At 43.2% G+C, this 23,422-nt stretch overlaps 2 protein-coding genes across 2 annotated transcripts in view; one reads left to right on the forward strand and one right to left on the reverse strand.

The window, feature by feature from the left end:
* TDP1 (tyrosyl-DNA phosphodiesterase 1) overlaps positions 1–11,990 on the reverse strand; it is an 86,222-nt gene extending 74,232 nt beyond the window's left edge. Inside the window, exons 1-5 of the mRNA XM_044918093.1 lie at positions 11,945–11,990; positions 8,791–9,353; positions 5,311–5,354; positions 4,116–4,171; positions 1,625–1,721 (exon numbers count right to left, since the gene is read on the reverse strand). Coding sequence (XP_044774028.1) covers positions 1,625–1,721; positions 4,116–4,171; positions 5,311–5,354; positions 8,791–9,353; positions 11,945–11,967 — 783 coding nt within the window. The 5' untranslated portion in view covers positions 11,968–11,990. The remainder of the gene's footprint in view (positions 1–1,624; positions 1,722–4,115; positions 4,172–5,310; positions 5,355–8,790; positions 9,354–11,944) is intronic.
* A 2,821-nt stretch (positions 11,991–14,811) lies between these two features.
* The window catches only part of EFCAB11 (EF-hand calcium binding domain 11), a 147,441-nt gene continuing 138,830 nt past the window's right edge, over positions 14,812–23,422 (forward strand). The window contains exons 1-3 of the mRNA XM_044918141.1: positions 14,812–14,959; positions 15,488–15,583; positions 19,359–19,404. Coding sequence (XP_044774076.1) covers positions 14,885–14,959; positions 15,488–15,583; positions 19,359–19,404 — 217 coding nt within the window. The 5' untranslated portion in view covers positions 14,812–14,884. The remainder of the gene's footprint in view (positions 14,960–15,487; positions 15,584–19,358; positions 19,405–23,422) is intronic.

The following is a 23,422-nucleotide window of genomic DNA, read 5'->3' on the forward strand; positions in this document are numbered from 1 at the left end:
ACATCTTATATGGACAGGGAGAAAAAAACACAAGAAAATGGAGAAAAATCATCTAGGTTCTGTGTAGTTCACTCTTGTCAATGCACTCCAAGGGCAGAAATCTGGAGGCCATCTCCCTCTGGCAAGGAGAGAAAGGGGCTATGGAAGTATCTTACTGTGGCTGCTTGGAAATGGACTTCCCAGTGCTAAAACAGAAGGTCAGTACGACACTAGTCACTTCACAGCCACCATTTCCACAGGAAGGAAATCCTTGCTTTTCTCTCCCCAGTGTGCCAGTTTCTTGCACGAAATGCCACACACAATACTCTCTTCAAGGTGGAATCAAAAGCAACCAGTGATGATAACGGAAGTCCAAGACTTCAAGTGTATTTCCATGTATGGACCGAAGAGCATTAGGACAGAATTCCAGGACTATAACAAAAACCTGGGCAACAACTTTCTGGCCTTTTCTGCTCTGCTTTGGTCCCAGCAAACCAAGCAGATACACCTGTTACAAGACCATTTAACATCTCCCCATCAGGCGTGGATCATTTGCAGCTCGATTCACACAGGCAGTTTCCTAACAGGTTTGCTTTTAATTTGTCCATCTCCCCAGTATAGACCTTGGCCGCAATTCACATGAAAAAGATCAGAGGACTACGGGTCAAGGGTCAACATCCTGTCAAGGATCTGACAGCTACTACCAGTCAGATAAGTTGTCAAAATAAGAAGTTTTAAGCTGCACTCAGAAAGCAGCAGCCACTGAATTCCATCCAGAAAACCTGGTTAGGTTCGAGAAGGACACTGACAAACTAGATGCAAACAGAGGAATACTGGCAGGTTGGGGGAAGATAGGGATTCTTGTTACAAGTACAACTTAAGAAACCATGCTCGAACCTGAAAGAAAACTAAGGAGGTACAATAGAGGACTTCACATACAAGCATCAGTCACATCTGAGATGAGATTTACTCTATGTGGCTCCAGAGAAGGGAAATCAGGACCCAAACGTGAAAGGTAAAAGGAGATGGTGAGGATTTATTTTTTGTGTCGAGTTGGCTAGGTCACAGAACCCAGATACCTGGTCAGATATTGCCATGAAGGTTATTTTTAGATGAGGTTGACATTTAAATTAGTAGATGGAGTAAAACCGATTACCCTTTGTTTGTGGACCTCATCCAGTCAGTTGAAGGCCTAAGAAAAAAAGACCAACTCCGTCAAGGAAGAGGGAACTCAGTCTTCAGACTATCTTTGGACCTGAGCTACAGACCTACTCTCTTCTGGGTCTCCAGTCCGCAGGCCTATCCTACAAAGTTTGGCCTTGCCAGTCCCCACAATCATGTGAGCCAATTCTTTTCAAAGAAGTCTTTCTACACACATACACATACCCTATCAGTTCTGTTTCTCTGGAGAACCCTGACAAATACAGAGACATCAGGTCAACATAAAGAAAAATCCTTCCAACCACAAGGGCTACCCACACACAGATGGGCTCTCTCAGGAAACATTTAAGTTAAGGCTAGACAAGTATCCATTGGTGATACTAAAGAAAGGATTCTTGCTCTAGGTGGGTGGATAGACTAAATGTCTAAATTTCTTTCCAACTCTCAGACTAAGCAGGATCTCAAACAGCAATAAGCAGCCTACCTGGCAAAGGGAAATGTTTTCATACGGCTTGGCCTGGGCATGTAAGTGAGCCTTAGCTTCTCGTTTATCTCCATGCACAAGCAGGATTGGTTTCTTCCTGAAAACAGATCAGAAGTATTTAGAATACATCTTTTATAAAGCTGGACTCTTGACTAGTTAAAGAATGCTAGGTGTTTCCTTACCACCAGACAAGTGTTTCTGGCCTCTGTGGTCACAGAGTACAGAGCTAACACATAGCACTATTCAGTTAATCTCCACTAGCCAGTTAACTTTACAACAGGGTCATGTGGCCTGATCCCAAAGCTCTGTTGTGACCCGAGGAAGTCCCTGAGTAATTAACTTCTTTGATCCAAAAGAACATATAGTTAGCTCTGTGTTCATGTTTTCAGGTTCAGATTACAAGATAAACATTTATTGTTATCTAGTATGATGCTCTTTTCTTTCCCTTTCTTTAGACCAAGCAAAGAGCATTTCCTCATTAGACCTATATTCACTAAACTCCTACTGTGTGCTAGGTATGGCAGTCCCCCAAGATCCAAGAGTGAACAAGCCCAGGCCCACGGCATGATGCAGACTAACAGGTTGTTATATTTCAATGAAACAAGGCATTTTGTGGCTGAGTCCTGCTCAATGAAATACAAGCAGGTGTTGTGTAGGACTTCCAGGAGACTACTCAGAGGAAGCACAGCTGGGATGTGGCCCTTTTGTCCTTTCTCCCTCCTGCCATCTGGACCACAGACCAGAGACCTGGAGCCCCAGGTGCCATCCTGAACCATGAAGGGACTTTGAAGATATGCACCAAGATGGTGGGACAGAAAGACAGAATGGGTGAATAAGTTCCTGAGAACCATAGTAGCCCCCAATCCAGACCACAAATATCTACCATCTGGACTTCTTAGGTTGGAGAAATCATTTTCTTTCATTTAAGCCACGGTTATTTTTGCTTTTCTGTTACATATTGTGAAAACTAATCCTATGTGTTACAGGTCAAATACAAGCCTTTGTGTGTCAAAGCCACTTGGGAAATTTCAATAGCATTTTACCTACTATTAATAAAGTTTCTAGAATCTGAGATCCTAAATGCACCAAGGACTTTGACAATCATTCTGTGGGTATATTCCTTTACCTTACTTGCTGTTAGGGGTTTTGCTAGGTGAATGTTAAAAACAGGACAGGTGGGGGCGCCTGGGTGGCTCAGTCGTTAAGCGTCTGCCTTCGGCTCAGGTCATGATCCCGGGGTACTGGGATCGAGTCCCACATCGGGCTCCCTGCTCGGCGGGAGGCCTGCTTCTCCCTCTCCCACTCCCCCTGCTTGTGTTCCTGCTCTCGCTGTCTCTCTCTGTCAAATAAAATCTTTAAAAAAAAAAAAAAAAACAGGACAGGTGGCAGGGCACTGTACAATGCTATCTTTATCTGGTCTACACTGCCTAACACCAGGCTGAGGAACTGTAGAAGACAAGCTGAAAAATCCATCACCTCCATAATCTGGATAAGGGAAGCTCTAAGACCCCCTTCACTAGCTCCTAAACCACAGGAAGAATCATTTGCAAAGCAAAGATTCTTTGAACATGGGCACCTAGGTAGCTCAGTCAGCTAAGCATCTGCCTTTGGCTCAGGTCGTGATGCTGGCGTCCTGGGATCGAGTCCTGCATCAGGCTCCCTGCTCAGTGGGGAGTCTACTTCTTCTCTCCCTCTACCTGCTGCTCTCCCGCTTATGCACTCGTGCGCAAATAAAACCTTAAAAAAAATTCTTTGAACAGCACTGTTGTATTAAGCGTGGCATGCTTACACATCTAGAAAGCAGGTAGCAATGATCTTTTCCTTCACATTAATATCAAAGTTGTCTTGGGGCGCCTGAGTGGCTCAGTCATTAAGCATCTGCCTTCGGCTCAGGTCATGGTCCCAGGGTCCTGGGATTGAGCCCCATGTCGGGCTCCCTGCTCTGCGGGAGGCCTGCTTCTCCCTCTCCCACTCCCCCTGCTTGTGTTCCCTCTCTATGTCTCTGTCAAGTAAATAAAATCTTAAAAAAAGATATCAAAGTTGTCTATTTTTTTTTTAAAAGATTTATTTATTTGAGAGAGCGAGAATGAGAGAGAGAGAGAGTACATGAGAGGCGGGAGGGTCAGTGGGAGAAGCAGACTCCCCGTTGAGCAGGGAGCCCGATGCGGGACTCGATCCCGCGACTCCAGGATCATGACCTGAGCTGAAGGCACTCGCTTAACCATCAAAGTTGTCTTTAGATTGCTTTGTCCTTATCTACTTCTGAAAACAGCAAAAGAGGCAAATGCTAAAACCCGTATCAGGAATGCATGTGACTACTTAGACTAGATCAACAAATGCTGTTTTCCCTATATAACTAAGTTTGTAGGATTTCAATAGTTTCAAAAGAAATACTCGAGAAAGATGAACAGCAGTTGCTTGAGAAACACTAATCTTGCATTTTAAATCCCCATTACAGTTAGGATGTTATCAGTTATCCTGTGGTACTCACCTGAACTCTGGTGGATACTGTTTTATGAGCCAGTCCACGTCAAAGCAGTAGTTAAACTAGATGGGGAAAGAAAAGGATGGAGTTATGGGTAACTTAGGCAAGCAATCTGTAAGAACAGTTTGGTTATTGAATTGAAAGAAACTCTAGAGTAATGACAAACTCCAAATATTTATAAACCTGGACAATTGTGCTACAATACTCAAGCCTTGACGGGAATTCCCCATTCAAGGAATCTAAATCACTGGAGTAGTGCATGAGAAAACAGGTTCTAAAGAAAGGATCCCACAGGCTTCGGCAGTATTTGTATTTCTAAATAGTCTTACTACATATTTCTAGAACCCTCTGATTAATTTAAATAAAAGGACTTACAATTTTATCCCTTTTCCCCTAGGTGATTATAAAAAAGACTTTTAGAAAAGAACATTTCCTTTCAGCCTAACTTATGAGCTAGCTTTGTGAACAGGCCTCTGGGACTGGACATTCACTAGGCTTAGAACAATTACATCTTGACTACAAGTTCTGCACTGAACTAACCCATGGGGGCTCCTCCTCATGCCCGGGTAATCCCTGACCCTCCCCCTCCAATCTAGCTAAAAGAACACAAATTCACCCCATGTTCCATCTGGAGACTAGGATTCTGGAGGCCAAGTTGGACATAAAGCACACAGACAGCTTTGCTTTCTTCGTGGATGTGACCTGTTTTCTCACTATTTCCTCAAGAGCCTGAAGCATTAACATGATTCATCAACACAAGGGGACCAGCTCTATAAAGCAGGAGCAACCAAACACAAAGAATTACACATAACTTTTATTCATTTCTTTTTGGTAGGTGTAGGAAACCGTTTTCTAAATCGAATCAAACAACTTGGCCTTCACCTGCCTACCCATACCTTCCCAGGAGTTGTACTAGAATCCCATGAGATTAACTGGGTCCCAAAAAGAAGTCCCTCAGGTTGGAATTCCCAACGTGACTTCCTGGCCAGTCCCTGTAACCCAATCCAGAGCCAGAAGCTCCACTGATCATGGCATCCTTATTCCATGCTAATGGCTGGATACCACAACTGTGGCTCCTGGTGCCAGCCTCCTGGTATGGGCCATCTTGGGGACCCTGTACAGGACTGAGATAGGTCCTCATGCCTATTTTCTTATGGGGTTGTCCCTTTTCCCCCAAAGAAAAAAACCACCATATACTCACCTGAGCTGAAGACACAAGTGTCCCAAATAGAGGAGACAGAATATCTGAGAAGACAAAAAAACCATTTATATCTAATTCATTTTTTGATAAAAATCATCTGGTAATAATCACAATTGACTTAGTCATTGACAATCAAAATTTGGCTGAGAAAACTGAAGGGACTACAAAGCTAGACTTTAATGTTCCATAAAATTCAAGAGAAAATTTGAGCTATTTAATATTTATTACGTTTTAACAAAATACAATGTAAAACTAAAACCTCAATTTCAGAATTTGATGACTGGTCAATTTTAAAAACTTCCAGTAAGGACAATAAAGACATATTGGTTTTTTTTTTTTTTATTAAAAATTTAACAGAGCACACAAGCAGGGGGAGCAGTAGAGGGAGATGGAGAAGCAGACTCCCTGCCGAGCAAGAAGCCCGACGCAGGACCCCAGGATCATGACCCAAGCCAAAGGCAGACGCTTAACCGACTGAGCCACCCAGGCGCCCCAACATATTGTTCTTTCCAGATCTTAATTTTTATCTCCTTCAAATCCCTCTCCAAGAAACCTCCCTAACCCAAGACTAACAAGATAGTCTTCTGGAGCCTGAGAGCACCTGCTTCCTGTGAAGGAGGGTCGAAGCACCCACAACCCCAAGCTCACATTTCTAGCATTCTAGGTCATCTTGAAGGGAGTTGCAACTCGCATCCATTCCAACTTGATTTCAAGTAAGATCAGAAAGCTCACTTCTCATAAATTGTACCAGGAGAGGAATTACATGGTTACCACCACTGATCGTTTAACTGCTGTACTCGTATCTCTTGGATGCCAGGCACTATTCTTATCACTGTCCCTGTATTCACTCTTCTTCACAGCCATTTTCTGAGCTGGAGTTGCTCATTCCCACTTTGTGGATGAGGGGTTTCCCCTTAGGAGGCTGTCCATGGCCACAAAGGGCTAGTCAGGATCTGAAGCCAGGTTATCTGGCTTCAGCACTTGTGCTCTTAACCATCAAACTGCCTGAGGATTAAGAGTAGGCTCCTTTGAGGCGCCTGGGGGGGGGGGGGTTCAGTCGGTTAAGCGCCTGCCTTCAGCTCCGGTCGTGATCCTGGGGTCCTGGGATTGAGTCCTGCATCGGGCTCCCTGCTCAGTGGGGAGGTTGTTTCTCCCTCTCCCCCTGCTTGTACATGGACACGCATGCGCGCTCTCCATCAAAAAAAAAAAAAAAAAAGAGTAGGCTCCTTTATTTGACCCATGCTTACTGAGTGCTTCTTCCAAATATTGAGCTACATGCTGGGGTACAAAAATTTTAAAAGAGGTTGCCTTAAGGAAGCTCCTATATATATATTTATAAATTTGACAGCGCTCAGGCACACGTGCACACAAACAAGCAGGGGGGAGGAGCAAGGAGAGAGCAAGAAGCACGCTCCCCATGAGCAGGGAGCCCCAAGCAGGACTTAATCCCAGGACGCTGGGATCATGAACTGAGCCAAAGACAGATGCCCAACCAACTAAGCCACCCAGGTGCCCAAGTTCCTACCTTTATGAGAGGTACACAAAAGGAATGTATTGCAGTTTCTTGACGGTATCCCCTATTTGGCCCGTTTGGCTAGAATGCCTCACGGAACTCAGGAAAGCACTTTACTTACTAGATTACCAGTTTATTAGAAGAGGATACAACTCAGGAACAGCCAGATGGGAGAGATGCAAAGAACAAGGTATGAGGGAAGGGGTGTGCACCTCCGTGTGTTCATCAACCTGGAAGCTCTCCAAACCCCTACACAGTTAGGGTTTTTTAAATGAGGCTTCATTACAAAGGCAATTAATGATTAACAACCTCCAGCCCCTTTCCCCCTCCTTGGAAGTGTGGGAATGGGAATGAAAGTTCCAGCTTTAATGACACAATTGGGTCTCCCTGGCAATCAGTTCTCCATTCTCAAGGGCTTTCCAAAAGCCACTTTATTAACAAACCAGGTATGACTGAAAGGGGCTTGTTATGAACAGAATTTTTTAAAGATTTTATTCATTTGACAGAGAGAGAGAACAAGCAGGGAGAGTGGCAGGAAGAAGGATAGGGAGAAGCAAGCTCCCTGATGAGCAGGGAGCACGCATGACATAGGGCTTGATCCCAGGACCCTTGGATCATGACCTGAGCCCAAGGCAGACGCTTAACCAACAGAGCCACCCAGGAGCCCCAGAAAATATTCTTTTGACCTTCATTACTTTAGGGCTCTTACAGGAGCCTGGGACAAAAACCAACCAGGAATGAAGACCAAATACATATACATCATAATATCACACAGATGCACCCTGAGGAATAAGCAAAGCAACCGAAGACTATCTTTTGATTCAGAACTGAAATACCTATTTGCATGCTGGTTTTTTGCTTCTTCACCAGGAACAAAAACCTGGCTTCCAAGCAGTGGTTCTCAAACCTGATTGGGCTTTAGTGATGGGGTTTTGGAATACAGGTGAAGTTAGGTGGGGTGAAGTTTGGAGCCAACGGCCAAGAAGGAATTCTTGAGATGTCTCGGGTACAAAAAGGTGGTTTTATTAAAGCACAAGGACAGGACCAGTGGGCAGAAAAAGCTGCCCCTCGTTTGTGAGGTATTGCTGATTATACACTTGAGAGTTGGGGAAGGTAAGGAAAAGGGAGATTTCAAAAGGATTTCTGTCTGTTAAAGAAGCCTCACAGGACACTGGAGGCCTTGCCATTGTCAAGTTAAGCTTGGTTTTCCTTCTAGTAAGGCATTAACAGTAAGATAATTGGGAGCTTCCTGGAGGAACATTACACTTTGCCCACTTCAAGTATCTGTCAATGGGCTGCTGGTCATAAGGACATTTAATTGTATCTACATTTCCTTCTGGAAGCTAGGCCATTGATAGAAATGCTTTGTTCTTGTGAATTTCTAAGACTTTTGTAAACTGAGACTCATGTTTCGTAGGATTTTAATCTCTATAAATTAACTGTTTTTCCTTTAGGGCAGCCAGGAGTGTCTGAGGAATGTCACATATATCCCATGGGGGCCAGGGGGGGATTGTGGGGTGTCAGCTTCTGCCTGTCCTCAGCTGGTCTTCTGCTCCCTCATTAGAATCCCCGGAAAAGCTTCTTAAAACAGACTGCAGGGCCCTGCTCCCAGAGTTTGATTCAGTGAACCTGGGTGGAGCCCCAAATTTGCATCAACAAGTTTTAGGTGATGGTACTGCTGTCAGATATCGCTATTTCATTGAAGTTTAAGCTTTAAAAGTTAGCACGATGTTTAAAATTGTCTAAGTATTCCAACTGGTAGATCTACAGGACTGAGAAACACCCTATAATTCCCTAAGTAAACAGCTTGCTGTCAAACACACATTTGTTTGTCAAACTGGTAGTTTTCCTGAGGGTAGTTAAGACTGTGAAGGGTTCTTGGAGATCGTTCTAGGTTACCCTCGTTTTGCCAAGGGGACCTTCTCAAGTGCTGTTTGACAGCTACCAGACATGCAGCATCCACTTACCCTTGATGTGGAGGGCTCCGGAGTTATACTTTGGCTTAATTCCGGAGACTCTAGTGAGGTAAAATTGGAAGGGGTTCCCTTTTTCCAGCATGTCCCAAATATCTTGGCCTTCCCCTGAGGTCTCATACTCCTCTTCCTCCTCTTTTAGTCCATGGTGGGCAGGAGAGTCATGATTTCCAGTTCTTTGGGCGGCACTGTCTTTGGGAGAAGAGATGCCGCTCTCCTCTTTGACCACCATGTTCTTAGCCTGCTTCTCCTGTGTTCCTGGTTGCAGTTCATCATCACTGCTAGAGAGACACCAACCCAGGTCTTCCTGGGAACCACTCTTCTGCTTTTTGGGAGGTGAAGCTTGTGAATCTGTGCTGAACTTTACAGGTGATAATTTCCTTTTATGGGCAGCTTTCCTAGCCTCAGAACAGGTGTATCTTGGTTCATTTGCTGCTCCCTGCCCAGCATGAGGGAGGGAAGAAGTAGATGGCTTGTCTAAGTTTGGCTTTTCCTCCTCACTTTCATCACTACTGGATATTGTCCACTTCCCATAATCACCTTCCTGAGACATACTTCTGGAAATGAAAGACAAATATTGTTATTTCCATTCACTAGGAAATTGGCAAACTGTTGCTCTCAAATTCCGTATTAGTTTCTGCAACACATACAGCACACCTGACGCTTACCAGATGCTGAGCCACGTAATGAACGTCAGCTGTTTTGCAGGTGTTCAGAGGCACAGTCCCAGAATCTGCTACAGGAATTTGGCAAATAAAGTGACAGCAAAAATCCTAGTTACTTTCTCCTCTCTTTCAACCCAGACCTTGTTCTTAGAGGCCTAAGAGTTGGGGGCCAAACTCCAAAATAAAAATATTTGCTCTTGATGCTGAATCTTCTAACAGGTGCTTGGACTTAAGATAATTTAAGGAATTTCAAGAACTATACTCAAATTTTTGAGGTCAAATTGGAGTTTACAAATCTACCCTTCACCCAAGCATGAGAGCCCACAGGACTTTAGCGATTCTTTCTTACTTCACCAAAGATAAGCTACTTACCGTAAAGCTTAACAAAATCCTCAAGACAGTGTCAAACGCTCAATTCTGTATATACATTATCTAGATTTGCTGCCATGAGGACCCAACTACCTTAATGGCCTGTCCTAAATCAAACTACTAAAACCTGCAGAGAACTTGCACAGAAGCAAAACACTTGTTTTCTAAAACAGTCGAGTTTCTATTTAAGAAACTAGATGAAGTACTTTCGGTTTTGTTATCTACAAAATTCCCACCAATTCAAGTGCAAAGGCCAAGTACATTTTTCAGATAGCTAAGGAACAGTTTCTCACTGTGATTAAAAAAAAAAAATTTTCAATCGCATCGGGCTCCCTGCTCAGCAGGAAGCCTGTATCTCCCTCTCCCATTTCCCCTGCTTGTGTTCCTTCTCTCGCTGAGTCTGTCAAATAAATCTTAAAAACTTATTTATAAAAATAAAATTTTCATACAAGACCCAGAGAAAAATTTAACCTAAGAGTCTGTGCTCAAATTATTGTCAAAGTTTTGTTCTTTTAAAGAAACTGAGGACACAAGTTTGGTATACCAAGATGGACTGTAGAACTCTGTTCACAGGACCCCCTCCCCCTGCAAAAGGCTTGATTCCACACCAAAAGATTTGCAAATGAATACACTTTTAAGTTTCAAGCTAGAAAGGTTTTGTTTTAAGTAGGCTGATCAAATGTTGCATGCTCTACTAAATGAGCCAGCCAGTTGCTGGCCAAGTTAAAAAAGACTTAAGGTATCTATCACGTTTCACAATTTCTCACTTTTTCAATTCATGACCAGTCAAGTAAGATCAAGTTTCTCCTGTAAGTTACCTATTTCAAGATTTTTTTTTAAACTGAGTGCATTTAGACAATAATTTGACCTGTTCTTCTCGGCTCAGGATCCCTATTAACCTCACCTGGCATGGATACTGTTTTACGAAGCTTTAGGGACTACAGAGATGGATGGGACCGCTTTCTCCTGTACTAGTCGCCCTAGACTTTGTGTAGCTCTTTTTCTAAGTGTTCTGTCCAGTCCACTTCTAAGAGTTGTTAGAACTCAGTAGGCTTGGACGCCTGGGTGGCTCAGTTGGTTAAGCGACTGCCTTCGGCTCAGGTCATGATCCTGGAGTCCCAGGATCAAGTCCCGCCTCGGGCTCCCTGCTCAGCAGGGAGTCTGCTTCTCCCTCTGACCCTTCCCCCTCTCATGTGCTCTCTTTCATTCTCTCTCTCAAATAAATAAATAAAATCTTAAAAAAAAAAAAAAAAAAGAACTCAGTAGGCTTTTCCCCCAAGTTGTTTCTAATCTGCTAAGGGTTAATAAAGAAGCTTGTTAGAACTGTATTACCGTTAACAGGATACAAGGGCTAGATTTTCATGAAATATTTAGACTTAGTACTTAACATTTGAACTGTTCGGGTTTTTTAAGTTTTCTAAACTTACATTCCTCTTGTGTTCTAGACTCTTGGAGGCTGCTGGCAAGAGGTATTTAAGCCATCACAATTCGCTGTGAATTAAAGGAACTCTGAAGGAATGATTTTGATGGCTAGAGTTTTGTGACTTCAAAAAGTTATTTCAGAATAGGAACACCTTAGGAAAAAAACTGTTAGCTCTAGCTTTCAAAGAATTCTCAAATAGCAGTAAAGCCAGGCACTTAAGTAAAAGAATCAATTAAGAGTTCCCAGGCTGTTCTTTATAGATTCCTTCCCCATTCTAAAGCAGAATTTTTAGGTGGAAAGGGTTCAGCTTCCAGCATAAGAAAAGCTGTATGCAGACACCTTACAGGCTACCACCATTCCTCTCCCAGATGAATTACAACTCAATAAAACGGAATTTAAAAGTCCTGAAAACTCTAAGGAAGATATTCATCTTTAGCGACTCAGCTATTTAGAGTAATTCTAAGGTTTCCAAGTTTTATTACCTACATTTTCTAGAACCACACATGCATGGGAAGGAGAAAGACCATTCATTCCCTCCAAAGTAGGACAAGTTGGTTAAAAAAAAAAAAAAAAGGTTTTGAAAAAGACATTTCCTCGAGGGAAAAAATGCTTTTGTCTGCTGTAGACGTAGCTTAAGTTTTGGAACTGCTCACACTTAAATATGCTGGGTTATTTACTAAAGGCAAAATACCTTTGAAAGAAAAAAATCGTCATTACATTCAGCAGGTTACCAAGCTCTTTACGGTGTCAGGGCTGTTAGCCTGAAGAAGGAGTGGTTGAAAGGCCAAGATCAGGAACTGACTTCCTGTGGAGAACTCCCTGGTTCCAGTATTCGAATTTTACTTCTCTGCCACACAGGCATTTGCAGGGTGCTTTTGTAATCAAGTCACAAGTCACAGTGTTAAAGATGGAACTCAATAGCGTTCCCTTCAATTGTTTGTCTTTCCTGGGCTGCATCTGGCACATCACAGGTCCAACATCCCATTTTGAGTTAAGTGGTGACGCTGGGGGAATTCTACAATCACAATACAGATGGACCAATTCTGAGCAGGTCTGCACAGAGCAGTGTTTTCCGAAGTGGAGGTGACTGGGACCAAACGTTAGTATCACAGTATGGAAGTACCATCCTTTTCCCTTCCAATCCGTTTAAATTAAGGAGACAGTCGTAGTGTTGCAGAAAGGCCTCAAGAAACTTTGGGCTCTTCTGCAGGCACCAGTAACACTTTTTTAAAATCAAAGTATCTTATGGCTCCATTTTATTTCCAGCAAAATAAAGTCTTAAAGACCATATTTATGTAAAAGTGGGTTCAAATAAAAACACCAAGTAAACAATGGTATAGATATTAAAAGTGAGACAAAAACCAAGAAACAGAAAGGCAAATGACTGAAATTTGGCAAACCGCATGAAGCTGTATTGCTAAGGAGGATGGAAATCTGAAGAAATTCTCCCCCCCTCGCATCAAGTCTATACTGAGCCCCGCGAATGACTGGCTCCGCGTACAAGGCAACCTGGCTCAGAAAGGTTCAGTGTCTGGCACAGGGTAGGCGCCCCACGCGCGGCAGCATCACTGCCTGCCGATACCGCCCACCTGCCGCGCCGAGAAGCCGGAGTAAAAACCCCAGCGCGGGGACCCCTCGCACCCACGCCCCCGGCCGCCGCGACGCCTGCCGCTCGCGCCGGACAGATTCTATGAGGCCCACAAGGGGACCTTCCCCAGCGTTTTTACCAGATACCCCGCTTCCCTCAGATTCCACCTCCAGTCTCACTGGGCCTCAGAATTCGCGGGACCCGAGAGGCCTAGGCCGGAAGAAGCAGGGTCTCCCCGGCCAGGGTCCTGCAGCCGCCAGACACGAACCTGAAACTTCCACAGCCGGCAACAGCCGAACTCGGCCCTGAACTACCCACAACCCGCGGGATCGCGCTCTCTCTTCCGCCGCCCGCGCCTGCGCGCAATTTAAACCCTCCCGGCCGGGGCTCGCACCTGGTGGCCCAGCCCCTTCCCTTTCCGGGACGCCCACCGCTGGGTCCTAAAGACCTCCGGATCCTGAGGGGCTGCAGGGCGCTCCCCCAGGAATGGGTGCAAGGGAGGTCCCGGCAGCCTCCAGCTCTCGGTTCACCCCCTGACCGCTTCTCCTAAAAGGGGGAGAAGGAAAATTAAGTGTTCTCTCTCTCCTCCCTTAGTTAATGGGCGAAACTCATCCACTTTGCAGGGAGTGTCATAGACAGGTTCAGTTTCCCGGAGCTCGAGGCAGGGGGTATTTACTTTTAGGCAGAGAGAGGATTAGCTTAGGTTCGAGGCCGCTGTGGTTTGAGACCTGTATCCCGGAGGAGCGGGCTCGCTGGGGACGCAAATTTGTAGAACCTGCTGTAAAATAAAAGGGAAATGAGCTCCCGTCACACTCAAACGCGAATGCCTGTTTCTTCTTTGAAACGTGTGTTTTTAACCTTACTCGTTTGCCAGAAGAGAGTGGGGTCTAAAACTCTTTTGCAAAACGCAACCCCCCCCCCCCATATTCCTTGGCTTTAATAATGTTTATAACATTTATTCTCAGTTTCTTTCAAGCTAGGCACTTCTCCTAAAGGGCTTAGTGGAACAGCTTGGTGTAAACTGACGTGATTTTTTTGGAGTAGTGTTGTTGGGGTCTGGAACTGACGGCCCAGGAAGAATTCTTAGATGCCTTCAGTGCAAAAAGGGTGGTTTTACTAAGGCACGACGATAGGACCCAGGGGCAGAACTGCTGTCGGGGGATTGTGAGGAGCAACTGATTATATACGTTGGAGTTGGGGGAGGTAAAGACTAGGGAAGTTTCCAAAAGGACTTTCATTTGCTTAAAAGTACTCGCGGGATAAAGGAGGCCTTGCTATTGTCAAGCTAAGGTGGTTTTTCCCTCTAGCAAGGCATTAACATTAAGACAGTTGGGAGCTTCCTGGAGGACGTACGCTGCGGCATCAAGTAATTGTCAATGGGCTGCAGGTTATAAGAATATTTAATTTTATTTACATTTCCTTCTGGCTTTGTTTCCCACATCATAAAAGTCCTAAGGACTTGGTTCGTTTACTGAACATCTTCCTTCAGGGATATCGGGAGGACAAAACAGACCGTAGTAACTGCCCTGGAGGGATGGACCCCAATAACTTGACTTGCAGATATGCACATGAATCCTGGACTTGGCTCTTCGGTTCTTTTAATGCTTTGTTCACACTTTTTGTGTTTCCTATGCTCAGCACAGTGTCATAGATAAAAATGACCAAAGTAACTTATTGCAAGGTGTGGGGGCAGAAAAATGGGAGGAACCTTGCTAGAGACCTTGAAGCAGGACCTAGGTGAGCGGGATCCCAGCGGTGCGCAAGGAGTTAAGGGACGAGCATGACGGTAGCAAGGCTGGGGGCGGGCCCAGGAGCCTCGCCGCCACGGGCCGTTCCAAGGAAACGGGCCTAAAGCTCTGGCCAATAGAACCGCGGGATCAACGCCAGTAGCTAGCAGGCCGTCCAATGGGAAAAGACGTTGGAGTTGCCCGGCCAAGTTCAGCTTCTTTAGCTGCGGTGAGCGTAGCCAGAGGACTGCAGCAACCGGGTTCTTGGCGGTGGAGGTCTCGGGTTCTCCGGTGCCTTTCGCTTGTGGTGGTCGCGATGTTTTTCTCCGAGGCCGGAGCCCGGCCACGGACGTGGGAAGCCAGTCCCTCAGAACACAGGAAGTGGGTGGAAGTAGGTGTCCGGAGGGCTGATTCTCCGACTTTTGACCAAGGGCTCCCATTTCATTCACCCGCCTGGGTCTCGCTAATCTCTGTTGCACTGACAAGGACTGCACTGTCCTTCCAAAGGCCCGTGCTTAATGACTGAGCCGAGGGCTGCAAGGCTTCTCGCTCTCTGTCCAGTGTTCTGGCTACTTCCAAGCTCCTTTTCCCATATCCAGTTCATTAATAAGAACCTCTAACCTTATATCTGTCTCACCTTCCTAATTCTAGGACTGAATTTTGGATAGAATTTATCCCAGTGGTTTAAAGGAATTAATTTGCGTCAGTCTAGCGATTAAGTCGTTTGCACATTTCGGGGGGTAAATTTTAGCACGTTAATAATTCTTGAGAAGTAAAATTAAGATAATGCAACTCCCATCTCCGAACCCTCCTGCTCAGCTAAGTTTTAGATTTTAGAGGTCTAAATTTAATATAAACTAGTAATAAAGTAATAGAACAAACCGTTTCGGTCTAACTGAAGCTATTTAATGTTCTTTAGGTATTTAAAGCATGCGATGAAGATAACAAAGGCTATCTAAGCAGAGAGGACTTTAAAGTTGCTGTTGTAATGCTGTTTGGGTACAAGCCCTCCAAGGTAGAGCTTTCTTCATCTATTTGGGAATGGGGCAGACAATACAAGGGTGGGTAGGTTCTAAGTCAAGTGCAGTGGCTAGTTTCGGATGTTTAAAATGACTGCCTCTCAGAGCGATTTCAGAGATGTGTCCAGTGCTGAATTTTACTCTTCTTAAGAACCTAACTCAGGGATGAATTAGAGTTCATGAAGCCTTTCTCACCACCAGGCTTATAATAAATGCAAGATGCTAGGGAGATGTCAAGAGGGAAGGCTGGGAGGCGGGTATTGGTAACAGGAATTCGTTTAAATTATAAAACTAATACGTTTCCATAGACAAAAAATTCAGACAGTCTGGAAAAAGTATAAAGTTGAATGTGAAATTCCCTCCTTTGCTACCAAACAGTCCCACTCCTCAGGGGTTACCATAATTAACAATTGTTTGTGTGTCATTCCAAAATTTCCTATGTATAACAAACATGCCTAGCATTCTATTAAAAGCATAAGTGGGATGGGGTGGCTGGGTGATGGACATTGGGGAAGATATGTACTATGGTGAGCGCTGTGAATTGTTAAGACTGATGAATCACAGACCTGTACCACTGAAACAAATAGTATGTTAATAAAAATATTTTAAAAAAATAAAGGGTTAAATAAAAACATAAGTGGGTACATAGTATACCTATTTTATTTTGCTTTTTTCACTTAACAATGAACATAAAAGCACACACCACCACGTTTAAAAAAGTAGTTGTGTAATATTATCTTTAGCCAGTTTCCTGTCTTTGGTCATTTGGATTGCCTCCATTATTTTTCATTCCTACAAACGTTTTGTTGAGCATCCTTTTATATGTATATCTATACTTGTGGATGTATATCTATGGAATAAATTCCTGGGAGTACAATTGCTAGGTACATTTGAAATTTTGTTGGATATTATTCTTCAGGAAAGTTTGCACTAATTCACTAATAAGGAGAGTTGAGCTGAGTTTCAAGGAGCGTCCTGCTTTAGGAGGACAGATTTCCTGCTCCCCTTGTTACATTGATTCTAGAGATGGATCCCTCTTATTAAGATGCTGAACTGGAATTAACCAGACAAGATCTTGTGCAGCTTTAAGAAATTCAGTTGCAGCCATCAAACAGAGGGCTCTGCCTGTAATGTCCCCCCCCCCCCCCGCCGCCCCGTGCCCTCCTTAAACCAGTTTGGCCTGGCTGTTCCTCAAGAGTGAGCTCTGCCTATCAGATTGCAAGCCCAGCAAAGCCAGGAACCAGGTGATGTATCGTGTCTCCATCTCTCATTATGCTTAAACGTATCACAACTTCACAGTAAATAAGTTCTGTTGACACCAATCTGTCCCATGAACAGACCAGGTGGGCTCAAAGTGGTTCACCTCCTAGCAAATGTTTGGTTACTGAGATGCTGATTGTGGAGCTCAGAGAAATAGTCAGGGCTGACTCCCAGAAATTGCAGCTCTTCTCTTCACCTGCAGTCATTTCAGCTAGAATTCCAAAGCAAGTCAGCTAAATGGATCCAGCCTTTGAAGCATTGTATTTAACCTGTGTTCAGCTGGAAAGATAGCTGGTTTCATTCTGCTTTTATCATCCCTGAATCTCCTTAATTGGCTTTAATTTTAGAATATAAGTGAGGAAATGAATGACAAGTACAGTGATGTGGTAAGACAGATATGTACAGTCCATGAAATTTAACAGATTTTTACTTTTATTCTCATACCTTGCCGAGGTAGCGGATTTCATTTTTTAATCAAATATCTGACTGCAGATCACTAAACAGTAAAGTGATAGCAAATCATCTGTACACCTGTCAGTCATTTGTTATGAACTTGTGTTAAATAAATGACAATGCATACCCTCTGGGAAATGTAACAGATTTTTACTTTTATACTAGCTTGAGGTTTGGGGTGTTGTTTAATTAATTAATTTTAAAAGATTTTATTTTTAAGTAATCTCCTACATTCAATGTGGGGCTTGAACTCACAACCCCAAGATCAAGAGCTGCATGCTCCACCAACTGAACCAGCCAGGAGCCCCTGGGGTTTTATTTTTGAATATTGCTTTTGAGCAAATGAAATATTTACTGAAATGCACGACATGTAATAAATCATTTATACACATGCAATTGTTTACACAATGAAATTTATGAAGTGTTCCTATTTAAAAAAATGAACACTTGCTAGTTGCTAGTGATATAAAAATGAATAAAACATAGCCCCTACTGTGAAGCAGATCGCAAGTTAGTGTAGAGAGACTTATAAAACTCTGTGATAAATACTAACATGAGAAGAACAGAAAGAACCCAAAGTGAAGGGGACAAGGAAGAGGGTCTTCTAATTCTAGTGAAAAGTAGGAGTTTAGGCATCACTTAGACTAGAAGAGCTAGCTAGCCTCCTCTGATATGAAGTATCCAGAAGCACTTTGTTGTGTTGGGACGTGTTATGCCCTGATGATTAGATGTGGTTGGCTGTAAGAGAGGGGTGTGAAACCAGGCCTGAAGCAATAGTAAATGCCACCAAGTAGGAAAACTGAGGAGTAGGCCTGGGAGAAAGTCATTGAGTTCAGTTTGGGGCACATTAAGTTTGAGGAGGCTGTGGACTCCCAAGTGAATTCACGTATTAAATACTGTGCTGGTGTTAAGGTTTTGGTGGTAAAGATCTGCCCTCAGATTTTGCCGCCCCTTGTAAATGCAGGAATCTGGAACCAGGTGAGGAATTGGGAGGGAAGGGCTGGAGACAGATTCAGGACTCCTCAGTTTACAGGTGATAGCTCAGAGCATGAGACTGGGTGGTGTTGCCCAAGAACAGTATGCAGAGGGCGAGAGATATACCACTGGGGGGTACCAATATTTAAGGGTAAGCAGGGGCTCCATGAAGATGCAACAGAAACCACCTGGCAGGGGCAAGAGGAACCAGGAAAGTATAGAATCCAAGGTAGAGAAACTATGTGAGGTGTTGCCAAGGTTCCAATTCCATCATGTTTATAAGGCCCTTGTAACCATACAGGAAAATGCTTATATTTTTAATGTATGGTGAAAGCAGTTTCCTGAACCGTATATAGGGTGTGTTCTGAAATATGTTTAAAAAGCCATAGGGGAAAAATGCAGACTAGGCCAAAATGTTAATAGCGGTTCTCCTTGGATGGCTGTTTTTAAAAACGTTCTTCATGATTTTTTTATATTTTTCATGATTTCTACATCATGTTACTTTTATAATCAGGAAAAAAAGTTCAAAAATAAAGCCATCGAGCTCATTGCAATAATCGCTTGTATTTGTCTAAAATAGAAAGGTTACCTTTTAGGTTATGCTGCATATGTGACAGCCAAGTTGATTATATATGCTTAAACTGTTTTGGTCAATGGAACAGTTTTGGGGCCATTAGAGTCTGTAGCGGATTAGCATATTGTATCTTATAGATATAGGGATATTTTTTGCTTTAATACCACTTTATTTTTTATTTTATTTTTTTAAGTTTTTATTTAGATCCCAGTTAACACAGTGTAATATTAGTTTCAGGAGTATGATATAGTGATTCAACAGCTCCAACACCCGGTGCTCATCACAACCCTCCTTAATCCCCATCACCAATTTCACCCATCCCCCCACCCTAGATATAGATGGAAGAATAAAATGACTCTTATAGCTGTCCTGTGATAGCACTTGTCAGCTGAACTCAAGACATTTGGTTTCTCATAAAATACAATCCTTCCCCACACCTCAGGAATTAAGAACTTGCACTGTGAAAACATTTGATGAAATTGTATGTGCTATTCTTTCTTCTTTTCTAGATAGAAGCTGATTCCATGATGTCTTCAGTAAATCCAAACACTTCCGGTAATATGAAACTTAATATTAATTTTTAGACATTCATAAAGCGAAAATTAAGAACAAAAATAGAGATTATAAAGCACATCTTTGTTTTGTTCTGTTTCAAAGAAAGAGGTTTTGGTTCTTTAATGTCTTCATAAGTATGTATGTTTATTGTAGGGAAGTTTTAAACCATTGAAAAGCATAACGAAAAAACGTTGCTTGTAATGTCAACATCCAACTGATGGTGGGGATTTTCTGACTTAGATGAATGGAAGTAGCACTCGATGAAATGGAAAGACTAGGGGGAAAAGGTATGGGGTTGGGGGAGACCCAGAGTTCACTTTTGCGTATGTTAAGTTTGAGACCTTTCAGTCAGCGATGTCAGGGCACTCAGGCTGTGTGAATACGGAATTCAGAGGAAAGCTGTGGGCTGGAGAAGTAAATTGGGAGTCATTGGCACGTAGATGGTTTTTGAAGCCACGGGGATGGATGAGACCGCCTAGCAAGACAGAGTGGACTGAAAATCTTAGGAACTTCAATCACGAGAAGTCTGGGAGAGAGTTTGGGAGAGAGTTAGGAAATGGCAGAAGATTTAGAGGGGGCAGAAGGGCAGGAGGAAAATGACAGGTGTCTGATCAAAAGTGAGGAGAAGCAGATTCTTTCAAGGAAAAGGTTGTCAACACTGGAAAGGTCAGGTAGGTAGTAACTGAATATTTATCTGTTGGAGTTGGCGACCTGGGTGTGTTTACTGACTTTAGCAAGAGCAGTGAAGCAGAGGCCAGGCTGGAGTGGTAGATAAGTCTTTTAGTAGGTCTGGAGTGGCTGGGGGTCTAGAGCAGTTCTATTTTGTTTTGTTTTTTGCACTTAAAGATGTGTCTGAGTTTAGCAGATTGCTCTAGTGAAGAGGGAAAAGGAAGATGAGAGAGACAGGGAAATACCTGTTGTTTTTGGAGATAGGGTCCAGAACATGCTGGACTGGATTTTTAAAAATTAACTTAAAAAAAAAATAATTTAGAGCTTACAGAAAGTTGCAAAATAAAAATAGTACCGAGAAGAACTGTTATACTCTTTACCCAGGTGCACTTACTGTTAACTTCTTTTTTTTTTTTTTTAAAGATTTTATTTATTTATTTGACAGAGACAGAGACAGCGAGAGCAGGAACACAAGCAGGGGGAGTGGGAGAGGGAGAAGCAGGCTTCCTGCCGAGCCGGGAGCCCGATGTGGGACTCGATCCCAGGACCCTGGGATCATGACCTGAGCCGAAGGCAGTTGCTTAACCAACTGAGCCACCCAGGCTCCCCTTACTGTTAACTTCTTAGCCCTTTGGCCCCTCCTACCACTTCCCCCCTCCTCTCACTGCACTGAACCTAAAACCACAGCACACTTAGCAACTTCATAAACTAATATTCATACTATATTTTTATCTAATTTACTGTTTATATTCCAGTGTCATCACTTGATCTGATAATGTCCTTAATAACACCATTCCTCATTTAATACAGGAATTAGTCTTTGATGCCATGTCTCTTTAGCCTCCTTTAAACTTGCCTTTTTATAACATTGATATTTGTGAGGAAATAGCCCAGCCCTCACTATTTGTTTTTTAAGAATGGTCCTTGTTTTGTGTTTGCCTGATGTTTCTCTGTAATTAGGTTGAAGTTAAACATTCTGAGCCAGAATACTGTTTAGGTGATCTGTCCCTCTCTAGGTGCCACGTCTGGAGGAACATAATACCCATCTCTCTCTCATAGATGATATTAATTTTTATCACTGATCAAGATGTCGTCCAGTTTCTCCATTGTATTCTGTTTATCTTTTCTTCCTTTAGCAACTAACAAGCAGTCTGTGGAGATATACTGAAGACATTGCAAATATTTTGCTTCTCATCAAAATTTCCCCCTAGATTTGGTAACCATGATTCTTGTCTGACCCAGTTTTTGCCATAATGGTTGGAAAGTAATGATTTTCTAATCCCAGTGCTGCTTCTTTTTTTTTTTTTTAAGATTTATTTTTGTATTTATTTGAGAGAGAGAGAGCATGAGTGGGAGGTGCAGAGGAAGAGAGAATCTCACGCAGACTCTCCACTGAGCATGGAGCCTGACTTGGGGCTCTGTCCCAGGACCCTGAAATCATGACCCCAGCCAAAATCAAGAGTCAGATGCCAGCTGCGCTACCCAGCCCACCCTGCCCAGTACTTCTTCCAGTTAGCTCTTGGCTATGGGCAAGAGACTTCCCTTCTTTTTTTTTTTTTTTAAAGATTTTATTTATTTATTTGACAGAGACAGAGATAGCGAGAGCAGGAACACAAGCAGCGGGAGTGGGAGAGGGAGAAGCAGGCTCCCCGCCGAGGAGGGAGCCCAATGTGGGACTCGATCCCAGGACCCTGGGATCATGACCTGAGCCAAAGGCAGACGCTTAATGACTGAGCTACCCAGGCGCCCGAGACCTCCCTTGTTGATCAATCTATTTATTATCGGCATGGACCCATGAATTATATGTTTTTAATAATTTACATTCTATTAATTTAATTATTTTAGTCTTCACTTTGTCACAGACTTGGCCATTGAGTGCTTCCTCAAGCTGGCTCCTGTGTCTTTCTGACTGGTGTGGCTTTTTCTTTCTTTTTTTCTTTTTAATCTTTTATTTTTAAAGTTTTATTTATTTAAGTAATCTCTACACCCCACATGGGGCTTGAACTTATGACTTTGAGATTGAGTCGCATGCTTTTCTGAATGAGCCAGCCAGGTGCCCCTAAAAATCTTTTTATTTATAAATGTTAGATTTATGAAGGAGTTTACTGATTGCTTTTTTTGTATACAAGATCTGGAATCACATATGAACCATGACTCCTAGAGCAAATGATTGGCAGGAGAATGTGTTTTGTTTTTTTTTTTTAAAGATTTTTATTTATTTATTTGACAGAGAGACCGCGAGAGAGGGAACACAAGCAAGGGGAGTGTGAGAGGGAGAAGCAGGCTTCCTGCGGAGCGAGGAGCCTGATGCGGGGCTCGATCCCAGGACCCTGGGATCATGACCTGAGCCAAAGGCAGATGCTTAACGACTGAGCCACCCAGGCGCCCCGAGAATGTGTTTTTAACACCCTCTAACTTGATGGAATTTCCCCAGGTCTTTAATTTCTTATAAAAATGTTTGTGCTTTGAGGATATTCAAATATTATTTCTGTAACGTTCAGTTAGTTGTAACTTCTTGATGATGCCTTACCTACCTTTTTTTCTGTGGGTTTCTATGTGAATCTTCTAATCTAAAAGATTTCTGTCTTCTGGCAGAAGGATTTCCCACATTTTTTGCGTTGATAGGGTTTCTCTCCATAACAGTCCCCTGACAGTAAGTGATTCTGTCTGGGTGAAGGTCTTCCCCACACATTACTCACCCAGTGCTGCTTCATTTTGCGACTTTTCTGATACAGCAGGTGTGACTGCTGCTGGAGGCACTCTCCGTTCATTCATTATTTTCATAGATCTTCTCTTAATGTGTGTTCTCTGATTCTGAATTGAGGGTTTGCCTTCGCACAGAAGGTTTTCTTTCCTCAGCCCGTTCTTTGATATCCAAAGAGGTGTTCTTCTGGAAGAAAGGTTTCCCATGTTCTTTACAGGTATAGTGAATTCTCTGATGTAGAGTCAAGATGGGCTCTGACAGGGGCGCCTGGGTGGCTCAGTCGTTAAGCGTCTGCCTTCGACTCAGGTCATGATCCCAGGGTCCTGGGATCGAGCCCCACATCGGGCTCCCTGCTCAGCGGGGAGCCTGCTTCTCCCTCTCCTGCTCCCCCTGCTTGTGTTCCCTCTCTCGCTGTGTCTCTCTCTGTCAAATAAATAAATAAAATCTTAAAAAAAAAAAAAAAAAAAGATGGGCTCTGACAGAACTTTTCCTACATTCAATATCATAAGATCCCCCCACCCCCACCATGTATTATCTCATGTTTTATAAGACTTCATAAAAAGATTTCCCTGCCTGTGTTACATTCATGTGATTTCTCTCCTGTATGGGTAATTTGAAGGGTAAATTCTGGCAGAAGGTTTTCTA

This window comes from Neomonachus schauinslandi, chromosome 9, assembly GCF_002201575.2.
Source record: "Neomonachus schauinslandi chromosome 9, ASM220157v2, whole genome shotgun sequence".
NCBI lineage: Eukaryota > Metazoa > Chordata > Mammalia > Carnivora > Phocidae > Neomonachus > Neomonachus schauinslandi.